Source organism: Pecten maximus, chromosome 4 (assembly GCF_902652985.1).
Source record: "Pecten maximus chromosome 4, xPecMax1.1, whole genome shotgun sequence".
In the NCBI taxonomy this organism is placed as follows: Eukaryota; Metazoa; Mollusca; class Bivalvia; order Pectinida; family Pectinidae; genus Pecten; species Pecten maximus.
In genome coordinates this window covers 3,089,510-3,111,297 of record NC_047018.1, presented here as the reverse complement: position 1 = coordinate 3,111,297, position 21,788 = coordinate 3,089,510, and the positions used below count along the sequence as shown (strand labels likewise).

The 21,788-nt window shown below is 34.6% G+C and overlaps 2 protein-coding genes across 2 annotated transcripts; both read left to right on the top strand.

Annotated features, from left to right (window-relative positions):
* Positions 1-6,011: 6,011 nt before the first annotated feature.
* LOC117324978 lies at positions 6,012-10,890 on the top strand. Its single transcript, XM_033880830.1, has 2 exons — positions 6,012-6,402; positions 8,382-10,890. The coding sequence occupies exons 1-2, from the start codon at positions 6,037-6,039 to the stop codon at positions 9,204-9,206; spliced, it is 1,191 nt and encodes a 396-aa protein (XP_033736721.1). The 5' UTR covers positions 6,012-6,036; the 3' UTR covers positions 9,207-10,890.
* Positions 10,891-18,646: 7,756 nt separating this feature from the next.
* LOC117324979 lies at positions 18,647-20,572 on the top strand. Its single transcript, XM_033880831.1, has 2 exons — positions 18,647-19,326; positions 19,525-20,572. Exons 1-2 carry the CDS (start codon positions 19,255-19,257, stop codon positions 19,963-19,965), a joined length of 513 nt encoding a protein of 170 aa, XP_033736722.1. The 5' UTR covers positions 18,647-19,254; the 3' UTR covers positions 19,966-20,572.
* Positions 20,573-21,788: the final 1,216 nt, after the last annotated feature.

The following is a 21,788-nucleotide window of genomic DNA, read 5'->3' as shown; positions in this document are numbered from 1 at the left end:
AAAGGTAACTAACACCAACACTGTCATATCAAAGGTAACTAACACCAACACTGTCATATCAAAGGTAACACCAACACTGTCATATCAAAGGTAACAACACAACACTGTCATATCAAAGGTAACTAACACCAACACTGTCATATCAAAGGTAACTAACACCAACACTGTCATATCAAAGGTAACTAACACCAACACTGTCATATCAAAGGTAACTAACCAACACTGTCATATCAAAGGTAACTAACACCAACACTGTCATATCAAAGGTAATACAAACACTGTCATATCAAAGGAACTAACACCAACACTGTCATATCAAAGGTAACTAACACAGACACTGTCATATCAAAGGTAACTAACACCAACACTGTCATATCAAAGGTAACTAACACCAACACTGTCATATCAAAGGTAACTAACACCAACACTGTCATATCAAAGGTAACTACACCAACACTGTCATATCAAAGGTAACTACACCAACACTGTCATATCAAAGGTAACTAACACCAACACTGTCATATCAAAGGTAACTACACCCAACACTGTCATATCAAAGGTAACTAACACCAACACTGTCATATCAAAGGTAACTACACCAACACTGTCATATCAAAGGTAACTAACACCAACACTGTCATATCAAAGGTAACTAACACCAACACTGTCATATCAAAGGTAACTAACACCAACACTGTCATATCAAAGGTAACTAACACCAGACACTGTCATATCAAAGGTAACTAACACCAACACTGTCATATCAAAGGTAACTAACACCACACTGTCATATCAAAGGATAACTAACACCAACACTGTCATATCAAAGGTAACTACACAGACACTGTCATATCAAAGGTAACTAACACCAACACTGTCATATCAAAGGTAACTAACACCAACACTGTCATATCAAAGGTAACTAACACCAACACTGTCATATCAAAGGTAACTTACACCAACACTGTCATATCAAAGGTAACTAACACCAACACTGTCATATCAAAGGTAACTACACCAACACTGTCATATCAAAGGTAACTAACACCAACACTGTCATATCAAAGGTAACTAACACCAACACTGTCATATCAAAGGTAACTAACACCAACACTGTCATATCAAAGGTAACTAACACCAACACTGTCATATCAAAGGTAACTAACACCAACACTGTCATATCAAAGGTAACTAACACTATCACTGTCATATCAAAGGTAACACCAACACTGTCATATCAAAGGTAACTAACACCAACACTGTCATATCAAAGGTAACACCAACACTGTCGTATCAAAGGTAACTAACACCAATAGTATCATATCAAAGGTAACTAACCAACACTGTCATATCAAAGGTAACTAACACCAACACTGTCATATCAAAGGTAACTAACACCAACACTGTCATATCAAAGGTAACTAACACCAACACTGTCATATCAAAGGTAACTAACACCAACACTGTCATATCAAGGTACCCACTGCATATCAAAGGTAACTAACACCAACACTGTCATATCAAAGGTAACTACCCCAACACTGTCATATCAAAGGTAACTAACACCAACACTGTCATATCAAAGGTAACTACACCAACACTGTCATATCAAAGGTAACTAACACCAACACCGTCATATCAAAAGGTAACTACACCAACACTGTCATATCAAAGGTAACTAACACCAACACTGTCATATCAAAGGTAACTAACACCAACACTGTCATATCAAAGGTAACTAACACAACACTGTCATATCAAAGGTAACTAACACCAACACTGTCATATCAAAGGTAACTAACACCAACACTGTCATATCAAAGGTAACTAACACCAACACTGTCATATCAAAGGACGAACACCAATACTGTCATATCAAAGGTACTAACACCAACACTGTCATATCAAAGGTAACTAACACCAACACTGTCATATCAAAGGTAACGAACACCAACACTGTCATATCAAAGGTAACAAACACCAACACTGTCATATCAAAGGTAACTAACACCAACACTGTCATATCAAGGTAACTAAACCAACACTGTCATATCAAAGGTAACTAACACAGACACTGTCATATCAAAGGTAACTAACACCAACACTGTCATATCAAAGGTAACTAACACCAACACTGTCGTATCAAAGGTAACAAACACCAACACTGTCATATCAAAGGTAACTAACACCAACACTGTCATATCAAAGGTAACTTACACCAATACTGTCATATCAAAGGTAACTAACACCAACACTGTCATATCAAAGGTAACAAACCAACACTGTCATATCAAAGGTAACTAACACCAATAGTATCATATCAAAGGTAACTAACACCAACACTGTCATATCAAAGGTAACAAACCAACACTGTCGTATCAAAGGTAACTAACACCAATAGTATCATATCAAAGGTAACTAACACCAACACTGTCATATCAAAGGTAACTAACACCAACACTGTCATATCAAAGGTAACTAACACCAACACTGTCATATCAAAGGTAACGAACACAGACACTGTCATATCAAAGGTAACTAACACCAATAGTATCATATCAAAGGTAACTAACACCAACACTGTCATATCAAAGGTAACTTACACTGACACTGTCATATCAAAGGTAACTGACACCAACACTGTCATATCAAAGGTAACTAACACCAACACTGTCATATCAAAGGTAACTTACACTGACACTGTCATATCAAAGGTAACTAACACCAACACTGTCATATCAAAGGTAACTTACACTGACACTGTCATATCAAAGGTAACTTACACCAACACTGTCATATCAAAGGTAACTAACACCAACACTGTCATATCAAAGGTAACTAACACCAACACTGTCATATCAAAGGTAACGAACACCAACACTGTCATATCAAAGGTAACTAACACCAACACTGTCATATCAAAGGTAACTAACACAAACACTGTCATATCAAAGGTAACTAACACCAACACTGTCATATCAAAGGTAACTTACACCAATACTGTCATATCAAAGGTAACTAACACCAACACTGTCATATCAAAGGTAACGAACACCAACACTGTCATATCAAAGGTAACTTACACCAACACTGTCATATCAAAGGTAACGAACACCAACACTGTCATATCAAAGGTAACTAACACCAACACTGTCATATCAAAGGTAACTAACACAAACACTGTCATATCAAAGGTAACTTACACCAATACTGTCATATCAAAGGTAACTAACACCAACACTGTCATATCAAAGGTAACGAACACCAACACTGTCATATCAAAGGTAACTAACACCAACACTGTCATATCAAAGGTAACTTACACTGACACTGTCATATCAAAGGTAACTTACACCAACACTGTCATATCAAAGGTAACTAACACCAACACTGTCATATCAAAGGTAACTAACACCAACACTGTCGTATCAAAGGTAACTAACACCAACACTGTCATATCAAAGGTAACTAACACCAACACTGTCATATCAAAGGTAACTAACCAACACTGTCATATCAAAGGTAACTTACACCAACACTGTCATATCAAAGGTAACTAACACCAACACTGTCATATCAAAGGTAACTAACACAGACACTGTCATATCAAAGGTAACTAACACCAACACTGTCATATCAAAGGTAACACCAACACTGTCATATCAAAGGTAATACAAACACTGTCATATCAAAAGTAACTAACACCAACACTGTCATATCAAAGGTAACACCAACACTGTCATATCAAAGGTAACACCAACACTGTCATATCAAAGGTAACACCAACACTGTCATATCAAAGGTAATACAAACACTGTCATATCAAAAGTAACTAACACCAACACTGTCATATCAAAGGTAACTAACACCAACACTGTCATATCAAAGGTAACTAATACCAACACTGTCATATCAAAGGTAACTAACACCAACACTGTCATATCAAAGGTAACTAACACCAACACTGTCATATCAAAGGTAACTAACACCAACACTGTCATATCAAAGGTAACTAACACCAACACTGTCATATCAAAGGTAACTAACACCAACACTGTCATATCAAAGGTAACTAACACCAACACTGTCATATCAAAGGTAACTAACACCAATACTGTCATATCAAAGGTAACTAACACCAACACTGTCATATCAAAGGTAACTAACACCAACACTGTCATATCAAAGGTAACTAACACCAACACTGTCATATCAAAGATAACTAACATCAACACTGTCATATCAAAGGTAACTAACACAGACACTGTCATATCAAAGGTAACTAACACCAACACTGTCATATCAAAGGTAACTAACACCAACACTGTCATATCAAAGGTAACTAACACCAACACTGTCATATCAAAGGTAACTTACACCAACACTGTCATATCAAAGGTAACTAACACCAACACTGTCATATCAAAGGTAACTAACACCAACACTGTCATATCAAAGGTAACTTACACCAACACTGTCATATCAAAGGTAACTTACACCAACACTGTCATATCAAAGGTAACTAACACCAACACTGTCATATCAAAGGTAACTAACACCAATACTGTCATATTAAAGGTAACTAACACCAACACTGTCATATCAAAGGTAACTAACACTATCACTGTCATATCAAAGGTAACTTACACCAACACTGTCATATCAAAGGTAGCTAACACCAACACTGTCATATCAAAGGTAACTAACACTATCACTGTCATATCAAAGGTAACTAACACCAACACTGTCGTATCAAAGGTAACTAACACAGACACTGTCATATCAAAGGTAACTTACACCAACACTGTCATATCAAAGGTAACTAACACAGACACTGTCATATCAAAGGTAACTAACACCAACACTGTCATATCAAAGGTAACTAACCAACACTGTCATATCAAAGGTAACTAACCAACACTGTCATATCAAAGGTAACTAACACCACCACTGTCGTATCAAAGGTAACTAACACCAACACTGTCGTATCAAAGGTAACTAACACCAACACTGTCATATCAAAGGTAACACCAACACTGTCGTATCAAAGGTAACTAACACAGACACTGTCATATCAAAGGTAACTAACACCAACACTGTCATATCAAAGGTAACTAACACCAACACTGTCATATCAAAGGTAACTAACACAGACACTGTCATATCAAAGGTAACTAACACCAACACTGTCATATCAAAGGTAACTAACCAACACTGTCATATCAAAGGTAACTAACCAACACTGTCATATCAAAGGTAACTAACACCACCACTGTCGTATCAAAGGTAACTAACACCACCACTGTCGTATCAAAGGTAACTAACACCAACACTGTCATATCAAAGGTAACTAACACTAACACTGTCATATCAAAGGTAACTAACACAGACACTGTCATATCAAAGGTAACTAAAACCAACACTGTCATATCAAAGGTAACTATGATTAGCTAAGTTGTCTGAGAAGCTATTGATTAGCCCAACTGCCCGAAGGCCAAGTGGGCTTGTGCTGTGGTTTGGCGTCGGTTGTCCAGCCAGCCGTGTGTTCGGTGCTATGCTTAATATGTACCCCCCTACCAAAAGGTACCAAAAGGTATTTGGATACTTTTTATTTCTGCATAAAATGTTCCATGCTGCACCAAATTCAATGAATTTGGCAGGAAGCTTCCATGGCCAAAGGTCAAATACAAAATTTCAAATATCTTCTCAGATATGGTAGAATCAAATACTCTTCACAGGTAGAAAGGTCTTAAGGTGTTTTACCAAAATTGTGAATTTCAAATGTCTCACTTTTACCCTTGGGGATGGGGTAAAATGCACATGTTGGCCCTGACAGACCCCCTGGGCTGATGGGCGGGGCCAAAACGTGTCAATTAAATTAACTTAAATATTACAAAACTCAGGTGATCGTTAAGGCCCATGGGCCTCTTGCTATAAGCCATAACTCAACAACTGTTTCTGGAATCTCAACAAACTTGATATTCATTTCAGACATAACACTTAACTTCAATAGTCTATAATTTACTGTGATTAGAAATGCTTGTCAACAAATTAAACAACTCTCACAGCATATTAATCCCAGGAATTGATTTGTTGCAGTTTCTGACCTACACAGAAAGGATAGACGATGTGGAGTATGCCTTTCTCGTCTACGATGTACTGAAGCAATATCAGAAAGAATTTACCTTACTTAAGCAAAATGTCTCCTGCATCAAATTTCTAATGCAGTTGGTCAAGCTTGCCAACAACTCATCCAATGTCATGAAGGTAAAGGACATGCTCTGTACGTCATTTGTAGAAATAGGCCTGCAAATTCAGATGGAGTTTCTTGGCTTGATTCTTCCAAACTGGCAGGAATTGTGCCTCTTCTTCAACACGATGTACCTCACAAGAATCATAAAGGTAATTAAAGCTCTTTATGTGAATGCAGCCCCACAATACATATATATATATATATGTAGTAGTTACCTTATATCCATCCATTAATCCACATGATAACTTTTAAATTGATTAAAATTGATTTCCTTCAAACCATTGTAAGCATACTTATATTGGGGCACTTAAATTTTAGAGCATTCCCAAACATTAACAGATTAGCACGATGATAAAATTAAAGTGACCAAATTAACTTTGATGTAAATATAAGTATTGCATGTATATAGTCATAATGTGATATGAAACACGACTCATAATGCCAAGAAAAAGACTTCCAATGGAACATCAGAACTATGTTTGAGTACAGTTTGTAAGAGATATCACCCTGTGATCACTGATAAATATATGCTCAAGTAGAAAAGGGTCATTATGGTTAGTGACACCAGAAAAACGTCAAAACAATGTGATGAAATATAAAGGGGAGATAACTCAACTTTACGCGATAAAAGAAAAATGACAATAATGAGTTGTTTTATTTTAATGGTCAGGTAGTTTTCTTTGCTCTTCCATGATCTAATCATTGCAAGAAACTGTATATGATTCCATTCATGACAAAATAGTTTTATGAAAAAATGTTTTTGGTATAACAAATTCTCCTTGTAAATGGTAAATATTTACAGAGAATTGTGGCGGTTTTTTTTTTCATTTATTTTAAAATAATCACTTTTGTGAAAAATTACATGTTTCCTCCAAAAAGTCAAGATATTGAGAAAATTAGCATGGACGGCCATAATATTTTTTTGCAACAAAGCAAATTTTGGCACAAAGAGCTTTTGTGTCAGATTTTAAGACAATAAGTTCATTATTTCCTGACCTTGTCATATCCTCATAAATGTTTCTGGCAAGAAAAGTGTTAAAAAAAATATATTGTTAAAATTCATTCTGTTACATGATGTCATTATATTTAGCATGTGATGATCCTACCTTTTTATACACCATCAAATTGGGAGTTGTATGGAATCATCTGTCCATCAGGTGTAAACTTTTGTTTGTCCAGAGATCTCCTACACTTATAGACTGATCTCTTTGAAACTTGTTACACATTATAATCATGATATATGGGTGTGTTTCCCATAGAGGCATTGTGATTCAGCTGTACACCACAAAAGTTATTAACCTTTGTTTACTTCAATATTTCATTTTTTGCCTGTAGATCGGATTCTACATTTTTTAAACCAATTTCTTTGAAACTTGTTAGGAATTTTAACCATAATATATAGCTGTTAGGCAATTTGATTTGACTTTTTTTTGTAAAAGTTATTGCCCTTAGTTTATATTGGTATTTGATTTTTGTTTGGTGATCTATATTTTTCAACTGCTTTCTTTGAAACTTGATAGGCTTTATAACCATGATATATAGTTGTGTTTCCCTGAATGACATTTTTATTTTACTTTTTTTTGTAAAAGTTATTGCCCTGTGTTTATTTGTTTATTTCAGTATTTTTGTATAGAGATCCTTAATTCATTTTTATTTCTTCTTTTGATTATTTTTATTATTTTATTTGGTAGGCTTTATAATTTTCAAACCTGCATTTATTGGACATATATTGATCCACCATGAAGTATTCTTGTTAGAAATATTGTTACGGGTGGGTTATGGTTCCTGATCATTAGGATAATCAGATACCATTGTGGCGGTTTTGTATCGACACCTTGGACCAAAGTTCGATTCATATGGTTGATTTTATGAATATCAACTTGTATTGCAAGTTTATTTCTATTGTCGTTTAATAAATAAACGGCCAATTTCAATTCAATCTATGGTTTTAGTTGTTTGTCTTCTTTGGTCAACAAGCTTGTCATGTCCGAAGTCATGTATAATGTTATATTTATCATGCACAGTCTATTGTGTAGTATCTTTTATACAGATTGAATGCTTTACACTGTAACACAAACTGTGTAAAGATACGAACCTGTGATCATGTATTTGTTCTGTGTGTTTTAAGGTCATGGAAGACTATATGAAGCGTCTTGTCACTTTACCAAAGGAGACGACTGACATGTTACTCAAGTACTTTGAGGACCCCTTCAAGCATGGTGAGGAGTGCAGTGAATTCCTTAAATTTGTCCATGTTGGTGTGCTAAGGCATGAGGCCCTACAGAAGGTCATCCACAACAACGAGAACTACACTACTGCTGCCCTCTTACTGTTGGCCAAAATCGAACATGACCAAATGGACTCATCCACATTACCATTGGGAGATATATTTTCCAAAAACGTATTCCAGTTGATACACCAGGCTTTCGAGAGGCTCAGAGAATCAAATAACGATGCCAACGAGGAGACGGAGTCAATTTCAGCTGACCTAAGGGTCCATTTGCTATGGTTTTTTGAAAAAATTTCTGATTGTGACAAATGTGGTAACTATGGGAACGATATTGTCACAGGCTCACAATTCTCCACTGTCATGGATGACTTAGCAGCTACTATCAGACATGACTCCCAGCTACTGGTTTCTTTCTTCAGTGAAATGCAAAAATCTGAACCACTTTTTGCTTGTGCAAAACAAAAGCTTGGCAAGCACTTGATTGGTAGCTACCTGAGAACATTTCAGACACGCCTACGGACTTGTGGCAGAGGTTCATATCTATATGTTCTCCAAGAAATGAAAGAGGCAAGAAACCACTGCATGCAATATGTTGACAATGGAAGTGCTTTGTTTAAAAAGAATGTAACTGACCCCATCAGACGGCTTAATCGTGGCAAAAAGAAATTTCTAAGCTTGATGGATTCTAAATTCTCAGAGCCACGCCAGGATACTAGTACATAAAGTAACACGGATGTATAGGACGGTATGAAAGTGATGGTGCTTCATCCAACTAATCCAGGACAATATGATCTAATGCGGGACGATATGATCTAATATGGGATGATATGATCTAATATGGGATGATATGATCTAATATGGGATGATATCCTCTATATATATACACCATCCAACTAATACAGGATGATATGATCTATATACACCATCCAACTAATACGGGATGATATGATATATATACACCATCCAACTAATACGGGATGATATGATATATATACACCATCCAACTAATACGGGATGATATGATATATATACACCATCCAACTAATATGGGATGATATGATATATATACACCATCCAACTAATACGGGATGATATGTTCTAACACGTTATGATATGATGTTCCTAATACAGGAGTTGCCACTGGATGGCACTATAATTAATTCTTTCTGGTAGAATGAAATTATTTACACATGTGAATAAAGAACTCAGCAAAACAAAATCTTTACCAAAGAAATCCTGAGCTTTCAACAAATTATACATTCTGGTAAAATTTAATCTAATCTCAAATAAATCATATCTTGTAAACTTTCAATTTAATATTTCCACACAGTACCGAAATATCATCATGTTGTATATTAATTAGTGGCATTTCACTGCATATCACAGCCTTACACCTCAACTGATGTTCTGATAAGAAAACATATTGATACAAACAGGTCAATTTGTCATCAGAATAGCTTTCTGTTGTGGTAGAAATAGGTCACACAAACTCATGGTTGTGCTTCAAAATAAGCGCTGCAAGCTTCACCCCTTCTTATACAGTATATTGACATGAAGGTTTAAAATGTGCCATATTTGTACTTTGATATCATAATTGTTTTCCTTTGATTTATTAATAAGTATACTACTAGTAATTGATCACATAGAAAATATTCATTTATTGATGTTTGTTTACCAGTGAAATATAACATGACATTGAGCATGTCTATTTTCATGTCCAAACTGTGCTGACATTTTTAGCTCACCTGGCTTAAAGGGCCGGTGAGCCTATGCCATGGTACGTCATCCACATTACTTTGTTTACCACGTTTGGTCAGAAAGGTCCTTGGGGAAAGAGGAATAGGTTTTGTATTAAAGACGATTCTGATCCCCAATGGGGCCATAGGGGCAGGCCTATTTGCGGAAATTTCTTTTAATCGCTACTAGTCATAAAATTATTGATGGATTTCAACCATGTCAGAGACATCCTAGGGGGAAGGGAAACAGATTTCGCATAAATGATGACACTGGCCCCAAGGAGCCAGAGGGTATGGGCCCGATAGGGGAAATAAATGTTAGTCTTAAATCACACGTAGTCATAAAGTACTGAATTGATTTTAACCAAATATAGTCAGAAATATCCTTGATGGAAAGGGAACAGATTTTGCATAAATGATGACTGAACCCCATAATGATATGAATATGATTCTTACTTCTATGTCATGATGATTTATTTGATATGGTACAGTCTGATGTTTTTATAATAATTTATCACTTTAATAATATTAATACATTTTAGATATTATTGTATTGATGTGTATGCATGCACTGTTATTATTGTAGGGAGAGGGCTTGTATAGGCTATGCCTATTGCCTAATTCCCATTGTAGCAAAGATCTACACAATAAAATATTCTGAAATGAAAAAAGTGGTACATTAGTTATACGTAGCTTGACTTGATTTGGTGGGAGAATTATTTCAATGAACTGAGATTTTGTGGCATGAGAGAGGTCTTCGTGGAAGAAAACTTTAAATATTGTCAGTCTCCTACCAAGGACGTGAAAGGTGGCAACCTGCTAGTATTGAATAGCACCATACATGTCGGAGTGTTGAAATTGAGGCAATCGCTTTCTTAAGGGCATTGAGCATACCCAGAACTTTCAACATAAATAACAATTAATGATGGACTTGTTCTATCCTATCAAAGTCATAAATGAATTATCAAAGTACTCATTTAACTTTTTCAGAATTTCAAACATGATTGTGGGAGGCTGTACTGTTTAATATTCCCTATATAAGGGAGAAAATTGTAATTTATTTCACAATGAATGTAAGCCACCTTTTAACTTTTGTTTTGGAAATATTAGACTTAAAATCATACTCTCATTATTTTCTAATTGAATGTTAAATTATTGTGAATATATCTGAAAAAAAACTCAGGTAACTTATGATATAAATATCTTCTTATAAATTTAGAAATAAAATACATTGTATATGCATTAAAACCTTACCTTATCCTAACTGTAGTTTTGGGACACAATAGAAATACTTACGTCTTGTAGCATTATTCAAATAGAAAAGTTCCACAATGAAAACAGAGGATGTCAGCCGATATACACTGTCTGAAGTAGATACAAGAAATGTGAATTTGTTCAAAACAGCCGATCTTAAATCTACAATATTTTATCTATTTTAACCACTCAAAACAATATATATCATTACCTGCTCTTGCCACTAAGATTACCAAGCATAAAGTCCATGGCTCATAATAAGCCAAACCATCATGTAATGTCAATTAGACCACCAGAATAAATACACTGAGAATCATCTGAGTTTTTTTTCAATGGATACATCTCCTATGAAAAAAACAGCAAAACACTGCCGGAATTTACCAATTATTTAACTCCGATATATAATAGTTATTTTTGCACACATCTAGGCTGTCACCTATCTCTCTGAATCACCATGCTATGTTCTAATGATTAATATTTCAAGCCATAACATTCCTTTTTAGGTTGTCGTGCGCTGTGCGCCGTCCGTAAACTTTTCACATTTCAAACTTCTCAAGTTCAACTTTGGGGATTGAGCTTAAACTTTCCTGGAATGATCAAGAGATGGTCCCGACCAAGTGTTATTTTGTTGATTGGTCCAAAATCCAAGATGACCGCCATGGCAACCATCTTGAAAAACACACTTAAAACTTCTGCTGCAAAGTGGTGAGGATATTAAGGAAGGGCAGCCAACATTTTATAAAAAAAAAAATAGCTTCCATGTCCATGTCCTTATTATAAAATCGCGTTTGACGGATTCTTTAAACGACTAATAATAAAGCATCATTCTCATAATGAGAGATAGGTGTGTAGGTGCGTGTTGTAAAGTTATCTTTAGGAGAGACATTAAAACCAAGAAATTTGCTAGAAACATAAGACTTCCCAAACACAATTGGTTACTTGATGTTTTTACAGCAGATGGCAATTACTTTGCCTATGATCAAGAGGTTGGCATTTGTCCGAGGTGTTTCAAGAACACCAAATTATTATCCATAGAGGATCTTGTTTGTGGCCGGTTTTCCCACGCCAAATGCATACTATGTATGAAGAGTTTCAATCAAAACTCGACCATTTGGCCTAAGCGCGCAAAACACCAACTCATCTTTCCTCACAAGCTGTGATATCATTGGTCCTGGCGTATTTGTTCACATCATCTCACTGGGAAAGATCTTTACCCTGACGTGGAATTTCGCACCGATGAAAGAGAAATGTTGACTTCCCGGCTACCTTGCGGTTCAAAGGAAATCATCAATGATCTTTTGGAGATATCACATATGCTATCAAAGCAAGCGTCATCGTTTACTCTGCCTCTCTGGATGATGTGGATTGTAAAGCCCGGACAGGTTGGGCTAGTACACTACTTTTAGAAATTCTTTCACACTGTTCGTCCTCTATTGACACTGGTATATACTCTCAAAACCATCAGAATTCACTTCTGATGTTCTGGGTAAAAATGAAGGCGGAAATATTATCGAAAGTGTTTAACTTTTTTTAACATGTCATCTTCCAGTATATCAATAACATTTCATTCCATAGTGAAAACATTACACATATATATTGTTCCATTGTTCCTTGGGCGTGAACATCTTACAAAAACAATGTTACACAGTGTTCTCCGAAGCATTTTAGGCAAGCGGGCGACTGTCATACTTTGCGCTACATACATGTATATCTTTATTCCTGAGAGTTCTGAACACAAGCTCCAGAGAATCTCCTCCTTTTACCATATGAAAGTAAACTATTTGAAGTTCATGGGCATAGCCCTGCCTGGTGGTTACATGCTTGACACAGTAGGACCTTTTCCTTGAAGCGAATAATGATGCGAAAATTACAAAAGCCATTATTGATAGTCTCTCCCTAGCTGAAGAAAAATGACAATGTCGTTGATGATCGAGGGTTTAGGGGTGGTTTGACAACAAAGATGTCATCTTGTCATCTTATCTAAGAGCTGGACAGGCTCAACATGACGACCTGCAACCTAATATTGATAGATATATAACTAAATCCGGATGGGTAGTGGAGCAAGGATGAAGACTAAAGCAGAGGCAGCTAAAGCAAGGCTTGTTTTTGTCCAGAAAGAGGGCGGAACTCAAACGAAAAAAGCTCTCTGAGAGAGATTCCTAGGCTCGTGCCAAAACAGAAGAGAAGAAATCGATGTAAATTTTTTTATTTATTTTTTTGTTTTAATTAAAATCTTTTTATTCAGGCAAAACAAGTTGATATTACAAATATGTCTTCTCACAGGAGGGTTTGCACACGTCATTCATATATTTCCACGCTACTTTTTTCACATTCATTCTACTTGCATATTATGTCATTAAATCTGAAGCAGAAGCCACTGTATATGGTAACTTGATAATCAAGGATGAAAGGAGGGCGTCAAGAGAATCTCTCAAGGTACCAGAGGGAGATCCAGTTGAAAGGATTAGACAATATGTGATTGAGAACAATGGCAACTTCGAGACTTATAAACTAGAAAACTCTCTTAATGATAATAATATCCCACCAGATAAATGGTCGAAGATAGCAAAATCCATCACTAACTTTACGAACAAATCCTCTTCCATTCCCCCTCTTGAATCTGATAATCAGATATTCCATCATCCAATTGAAAAAGCTGAAATTTTAAATAGTCATTTCACTAGAATATCTACATCATCCACTGACCTAGAATTACCTCAAACAGCACAACCCTTCACACCATTTTCACTAACAAATATGTCCATATCACCGAACAGAATGTATCTGACCAACTAAACATTCTTAACACTAACAAACCACCAGATCCTGATGGTGTTATTCCCAAAGTTGTTAACAAACTTAGTTCTTCTCTAAAAATTCCGCTAACATTACTATTTAACAAATCTCTGGAATCAGGCACAGTACCAAACAGCCGGAAACAAGCAAACATTAATGCTATATACAAACCGAGAAATGGATCAACTAATGATGTCTTCAATTATATAGACCCATCTCAATTACATCCTGCTTCAGCAAAATAATGGGAAAAAATGTTTTCAGGTATCTTTATAACTACCTTGTTGAGAATTTCATTTTAACAGATCATCAGTCTGGTTTTATACCTGGTGATTCTACAGTAAAACAATTATTATTTATTTATAATGAAATTGTTAGTAACATGGATCAGGGTAAGGAGTTAAGATTCGTATTTTGTGATGTTAGTAAGGCCTTTGATCGTGTATGGCATCAAGGCCTACTCTATAAACTTAAGGGTCATCTATATAGCAGAATAGTGTTGAATTTCAAACACGAATAAATACCTAAAGATTTGCACAAAAAATATCATGTAATATACCAAAATGTTTGTTTGGACATGTAGCTTCTTACAATCACCAATAATATGCTATAGATGCTACCAGTTTCTTCTGTAGAGTAAGTTTGTGGTAAGATTTGGCATGGAATAATTCTAAGTCACGCAAATGATCAAACCTGAAAAATAGCCATGCTGTTATGTTCACAAGTGTCTATAGCACAGGGTAGGAGCATTTGTTTGACCGGATTTTACTGTATGTACGTATAAACACTTATTTTGTTTTGACCTTGAAATGCAAATGGCGGCTGAGAATAATATTACACAAATATGGCTTAAAGGAGGCATTTCAGTTGATAACAAAACTCCTATATCGTACTTTTAAGACATCTCATCATAGTAACATGAACATTTGAATGTCAATTTGTTAAAATGGTGAGTTTGCAGCCTTTTTCAGAAATAGGCATATTTTACCCCAAACTCAACGGTTGAACATTTTTTCATAAAAGCAGTCTTCTTGCCACTTCAAGAATACTTTATATTGTCTAATAAGAGCATTTTTGATGTTTTAAATACCTCCTTATATGCCATATTTGTGTGATATCGTTCACGACCGCCATTTGCAATTCAAGGTCAAAATAAAAACAGCGTTTATACATTATAATAACGTCAAAGCTGGTCAAACCAATGCTCCTATTTTGTGCTTTAGACACTTGTGAGCAAAACGACATGGCAAGTTTGTGTAATATATGGGATACAAATGAGTTAATTATGTCCCCCTGAAACATGCATTTTTCTTACGTTTTGTTGAAATTTACAAACAGCTTAACAAATTACATGTCAACAGCGAGACCCAGGGTTTGCCATGATACATACTAAAAGTTCATCATGTTACTTCTGTGACATTGCACCATAATAGGGATTTATAGGCCTGTAAAATATCAATGTTTTGACTGGATTTGCTGTTTAGATGCCCCTTAACAAACATGGTATCAAAGGTAATCTACTTAATTGGTTTCAAAATTATCTAACCGATAGGTTTCAAAGAGTAAATACTAAGGGTTACTTTTCACAATTCAAGGTTGTTAATGCTGGTGTACCCCAGGCATCTGTTCTTGGGCCTTCTCTTTTTCTTCTTTACATTAATGACATAACTGAAAATATTTCTACTAATATCAAGCTGTTTGCAGATGACACCTCACTTTATGTAATCCTAGATGAAGACCAAGCACTAGCAGCAAAAGCACTAACAACTGATCTTACCAACATGAGTGAATGGGCAAACACTTGGGATATTAAATTCAACCCAAATAAAACTAAATCAGTTATATTCTCGAGGAAACAAAACACAAACCATCCTACTATAACATTTGAAAACAGCCAAATTACTGACACTACATCACACACACATTTAGGACTTACCCTAACAGAAGATGCATCATGTAGACAACATATCCAAAATATTTACAAAAAGGTCTACAATAGACTTAACATCCTTCGCTACATTAAAACTAAAGTCAATCGCAAAGCACTAATATCAATCTATACTGCATTTATCAGACCTATACTAGAATGTGCTGACATTGTTTGGGACAACTGCACACAATCCAAAGATCTATTAGAATCTGTCCAACTTGAAGCAGCAAGAATCATTACAGGCCTTCGTTCAGGAACTACACACAACAAACTTTACATCGAACTTGGTTGGGAAACTCTGGCTGCCAGACGAGAAAAACACAAATATATGATGTTGTACAAATTGACACATGAACTAGCACCGCAATACTTAAAAGACATATTAAATCCCCTTATTAACAATCCTGATGACAACCCTTATCCTCTTCGACAAACTAGACTTTTTAATCCACCTATATGCAGAACAAATAACTACTTCGATAGCTTCATCCCATCTATGTGCCGCACTGCTAATACTAATGATAAAACTCTCCTAGAATCGAATACACTTCAAAATTTCATGCTACAGTTAGACAAAAACAAAATCCATGAAATAGAACCGGTAAATTTTTTTAAGTGAAGGCGATAGACGAGCAAATATAGTTCTAACACAATAAAGAAATAAATGGAGCGATCTAAATTTTGATTTGCATAATGACCACCTAAAAGACAGCCCAAAATGTACATGTACAAACCATTTAGAAACAGTATCCCATTTTTTTCAAGAATGCCCACTATACAATGACTTGCGTAATAATCTTTTTAACTTTCTTGATAACTGTGCTGCTAACCATAATCATACTTCTATGGAAACCCTAGTAAATGGATGCTCGAACTGTGATGGAAATACAAATAAACTGATGCTACACCAGATTCATTATTATATAGGTAAATCAAATCGTTTCAACTTATACAAAATATAAAATTACATGATGCCATTATATCAAATATATTTAGAAATTGATTCTGTTATACATATTAAATGGACAGTCTAGTAATTAAACTATTATAACCCCTGTTAGAGTCTGAATTCAGTTGAACACTGCTGTGAAAATTTAACTTGCGATTACGGGCCACACTAAAATACGCCATAGGGAAATATACGCCATAGGTACGCCATAGGAGTTTTTCGCACGCCATAGCAAAATGTAACCGATATATACACAAAATAACTTGTTTTTTTCATTGATATACCTATTTTACAGGTTCTGATAAAGTTTCATTTCAAACAAATGTGTACTTTGTAAGAAAATCGGTCTTATTTGCGTAGTCAGTTTCAAGCACTATACGCCATACGTGTTTATGCACGCCATAGCAAAGTTCAAGGGTTGTTTCTGCAAAATCAAAGAATTTTTCACATTGTATGTGTATTATACATGATTTAGTAAAGATTCATGAAATAAAAATGTGTACTTTGTAAGAAAATCGGTCTTATTTGCGTAGTCAGTTTCAAGCACTTTACACTACTAGATCCTCTACAGTACGCCATACGTGTTTATGCACGCCATAGCAAAGTTCAAGGGTTGTTTCTGCAAAATCAATGAATGTTTCACATTGTATGTGTATTATACATGATTTAGTAAATATTCGTGAAATAAAAATGTGTATTTTGTAAGAAAATTGATGTTTTTGTCTATCGCAATTTCAGGTCGATTTCAAGGGAAGTAACTCTTGCAAAATGATTAGAAGGACACTATTAATTGGTATATATATGAAACCAAAGATATATGTTGACATCTCTGAAATGATATATATATTATATATATATATAAATTATGTAATTTAATACAGAAAATATTCTGAAATTTTCAGAAGATGAAAGATGGAAGCATGGAAGATATTAATCTATATATCTTAAATCATGTTTACTTATATATAATGAGCACTAAAAGATTTCAACTATTATGATTATGTTGCTCATCATTATTTTTCATGTCTTCCCTTTATGAAATTGTGTGTAAGTGAGTGTGAAAGGTGTGCTGTTTAGACTATGTATAATTATTATACCTATCTGCAACCGGTCTATGGAAAAGACTTATATAGGGTAATCCTTTTGTCTGATCCTATTATTTCATATATATAAATATTTAAAATAAAACTTAACAAATGATAATAATATACATAAATAACATTTAAATTTCTAATATAATTATGTTTATTGATTGTATGTATATTGAACATGTATTTGTATATATTTGGAATAATAAAATAATTTTTTAATTGAAATGGAAGCATGTATTGTACAGACATTATTACACTACACCAGAGACATATATATATACATCTGTATATATGTCTCTGACTACACATAATATCATACATGTATTAAAACAACTTCAATTTCAAAAGGAATCACACAATAAAAGTTTTATTTTCAACATTTTATTTTGTGTGTATTTTTTTTTTTTTTTTTTCATTGATTTCATAAAATCTTTTAATGTATACAACTTATTAAATAGTGACACACTTAAAGTATGCATGTTTCATAACATTGTAACAATTTTTCCACTGGCAGCAATGTTTCCATCATCAAGGTACACTAGTATTTGTTGTTACAAGAATACTGAACACTTTTCATTACCTTTACCTGTACAGTTAACATCAGTCCAAATACTTAATTCATGTGTTAATGAACTTAGTGATTCAATGCTGTTCACATATACACATAATCCCAAACCATTAAACAATTTGTGAACAGTGTTTTTCATTATTAATGAGAGTGGTCAAATAATGTGTTGTTTACTTAATGAATTAATATTTTCTAATAAGTGTTCACAATTACATCACATTGAATAGTGTGTAAACATAGATACTCATAAACAGGTTGATGAAGGATGTTGATAAATGAACTTAAAATCAGGACATTCCATGAGCAATTAAAGAAAATAAGTTTTTAAAGGTAATTAAGCTGTCCCTGCATTGTGTCAGATGGTATAAATAAGACCCTTTTCATTTTCTGTTCATTCTATTACCTTCCCCCTACAAAGAAACATTCATACTCATCTATTACCCAGCAATGGCCAAGTTTGCAGTATTTGGGAGCAGCTATGTTACTCGTCTTGAGAGATATTGTCATGGTGATCTTAAGGTAAATAATGATAGCAAATGTGTTTGAGAATAGAATAAATATCAAAAACTCTATTTGTTGGGTAATTCCCAAAATGCAAGTAATATTAAAAAAAAAACAATAATAATAACTGTCAAAGTTGGTATTTGAATTTAATTTTTCAATCTTGTTCACTAATATGAAATATTATGCTTATTCATACTATTGTTTCTTATGCAGGTTCCTGGCACCGTCAGATTCTTCGGGAAGGGTGGCATGCGTTCTGATTCGATTCCAAGACAACTACTTAGAGACCTGATAGAGTACAACCCTGATGTTGTACTCATCCAACTAGGAGGAAATGACATCTCAGCGACATCATCCCCCAACGACATTTTCCAGAGACTTCTGACACTGCAGGTGGACCTACATCATGCTGGAATTCAGCAGGTGTACTTTACAGAGATTGTGCGACGTGGTAACTTTGACAAGTCCCCAGGCCTGACAGCGACGTCTTTTGAGAAACAACGGAAGAAGATAAATCGACTACTGCTGACTAGACTGAGATACATCAAGATTAGAGTTAACTTTCCAGAGGACTATGACCGTGACCAAGTGCATTTCAACGACTCAGGACTCAGGACCCAGTTCCATGCTTTGAGACGACCATTTTTTGCATAATTGATTGAAATTGATAAACACCTTTTATTATGTCATGTTACGCTTTGTAATTTATAATATGTTTCAAGCATTTAATCTTAAAAATGATTGATTTATTGATAATGGGTAATAGAGACAATGTTATAAAACATATACTTTAAGTGTGTCACTATTCGCTAGATTTGAAAATTTATGACATTGTAAAATAAATAAAAAGGTTGTATTAAATTTATGTAATTCATTTTGAAATAGAAGCTGTTTTGATATATATTATGTATATTGTTATAATGTATGTCATATGTTTCAATATTTAATCTGTTGAAAATGAAAATACACATGCATCATAATTCTATGTGTACAATAATGATTTCTTTAAATATATCATTTGTAGATTTGATAGTAACATGAATTTGAAAAATTAATATTTTTATTTTACTACAAAAAATAAATAAGTTTTCAGTATTTAATTGCAACTGGTCATTTCTAATAATATATGATTATATCACAATTTATATTTGTTTATGTTATTTGTATTACTAAATACAAATTGTTTTACAAATGTTGTATATATTACATTATGATTTGTGTTTTCATAAATAAATAGGCCAGTGTTTCATAGTGAGTCAAATATTGTGTTGTTCATTTTGTAAGTGTAAGAGTTACTTCCCTTGGGATTGACTCGGAAATCGTGATGGACAAAATCATCGTTTTTCATACAAAATACACATTTTTATTTAAAGACACTTTTACATATCATGTATAATACATATACAACGATGAAAAAACATTGATTTTGCAGAAATAACACTTTGATTGTTCTATGGCGTGAATATACACGTATGGCGTATTTTAGTGTAAAGTGCTCTCACCTGGCTGCGCAAACAAGATCGATTTTCTTACAAAGTACACATTTTTTTTCAATGAAACGTCATCAGAACCTGTAAAAGGGACATACCAACGCAAAAAACAATTCATTTTGTGAATATATCGTTTCTATTTTGCTATGGCGTGCGGAAAACCCCTATGGCGTACCTATGGCGTATAATTCCCTATGGCGTATTTTAGTGTGGCCGGCGATTACTTCATATTATTCCAATTTTCCCTATGTACATTTCAATGTATCATTCATGCAGTTGTTACGAGCCTGATAGAAGCTCGAATTACAATCTAACATAGTAATAAATAAATCATTACCGGGAGTTATCGAGAAGACAGAAGATAACTACAGAGGAAAGCAGAAGGAATTAAACCCTGTGATCGAACTCGAGGACCGTCATCTTTGTAACGTGGTTGAATCATATATACCAATATCGTCTATTTACGGAGGGATTTCACGATTAACATGCATGATAGAGTATTTACCTTGTTCATATAGATCCTAAAGACTTCGATCGTATCAGTTTTAAGTAGCATCTAATGTTATTTACGCTAGAAATGACTATTTTACACTCCTCTGACGGCATGGTGGAATGCTTTCGTCTGTCGGCAATAACAAAGCATTGGATTTGTAAGGACGGCGCTGATTGGTCAATAAACCGAAGACGAATACAAGCGGAGCGCAGATTAACTGTCAGCAGAAACTTCTGCACGCGCTACTATTCCAAGTACTATATAAACCCCGAAAATCGGAGGAATGTTGTCATTCGTTTTATTAAAACGCTGAAGGTATCTTTACATTGACCCTTCAACCCGATTGGAGAAATGGAAACTTTGGTAAGCTTTAAAGCAATGTAAAAGTGGGACGGATGACCCAGTGTTCACTTTGGAAACCAATGGGGAAATATTTTGTATAGAAAACCCCCCGGAGAAAACTTTCCCCAGGGTGGGAACACCAAAACTCCAAG

What these genes read in the sequence shown, in the direction of transcription:
- LOC117324978 (XM_033880830.1), top strand. Translation starts at nt 6,037, where the DNA reads ATGCTTGTCAACAAATTAAACAACTCTCACAGCATATTAATCCCAGGA. An exon ending in ACCTCACAAGAATCATAAAG is followed by an intron (nt 6,403 to 8,381) that starts GTAATTAAAGCT and finishes GTGTGTTTTAAG; the next exon opens with GTCATGGAAGACTATATGAA.
- LOC117324979 (XM_033880831.1), top strand. Translation starts at nt 19,255, where the DNA reads ATGGCCAAGTTTGCAGTATTTGGGAGCAGCTATGTTACTCGTCTTGAG. An exon ending in ATTGTCATGGTGATCTTAAG is followed by an intron (nt 19,327 to 19,524) that starts GTAAATAATGAT and finishes TTTCTTATGCAG; the next exon opens with GTTCCTGGCACCGTCAGATT.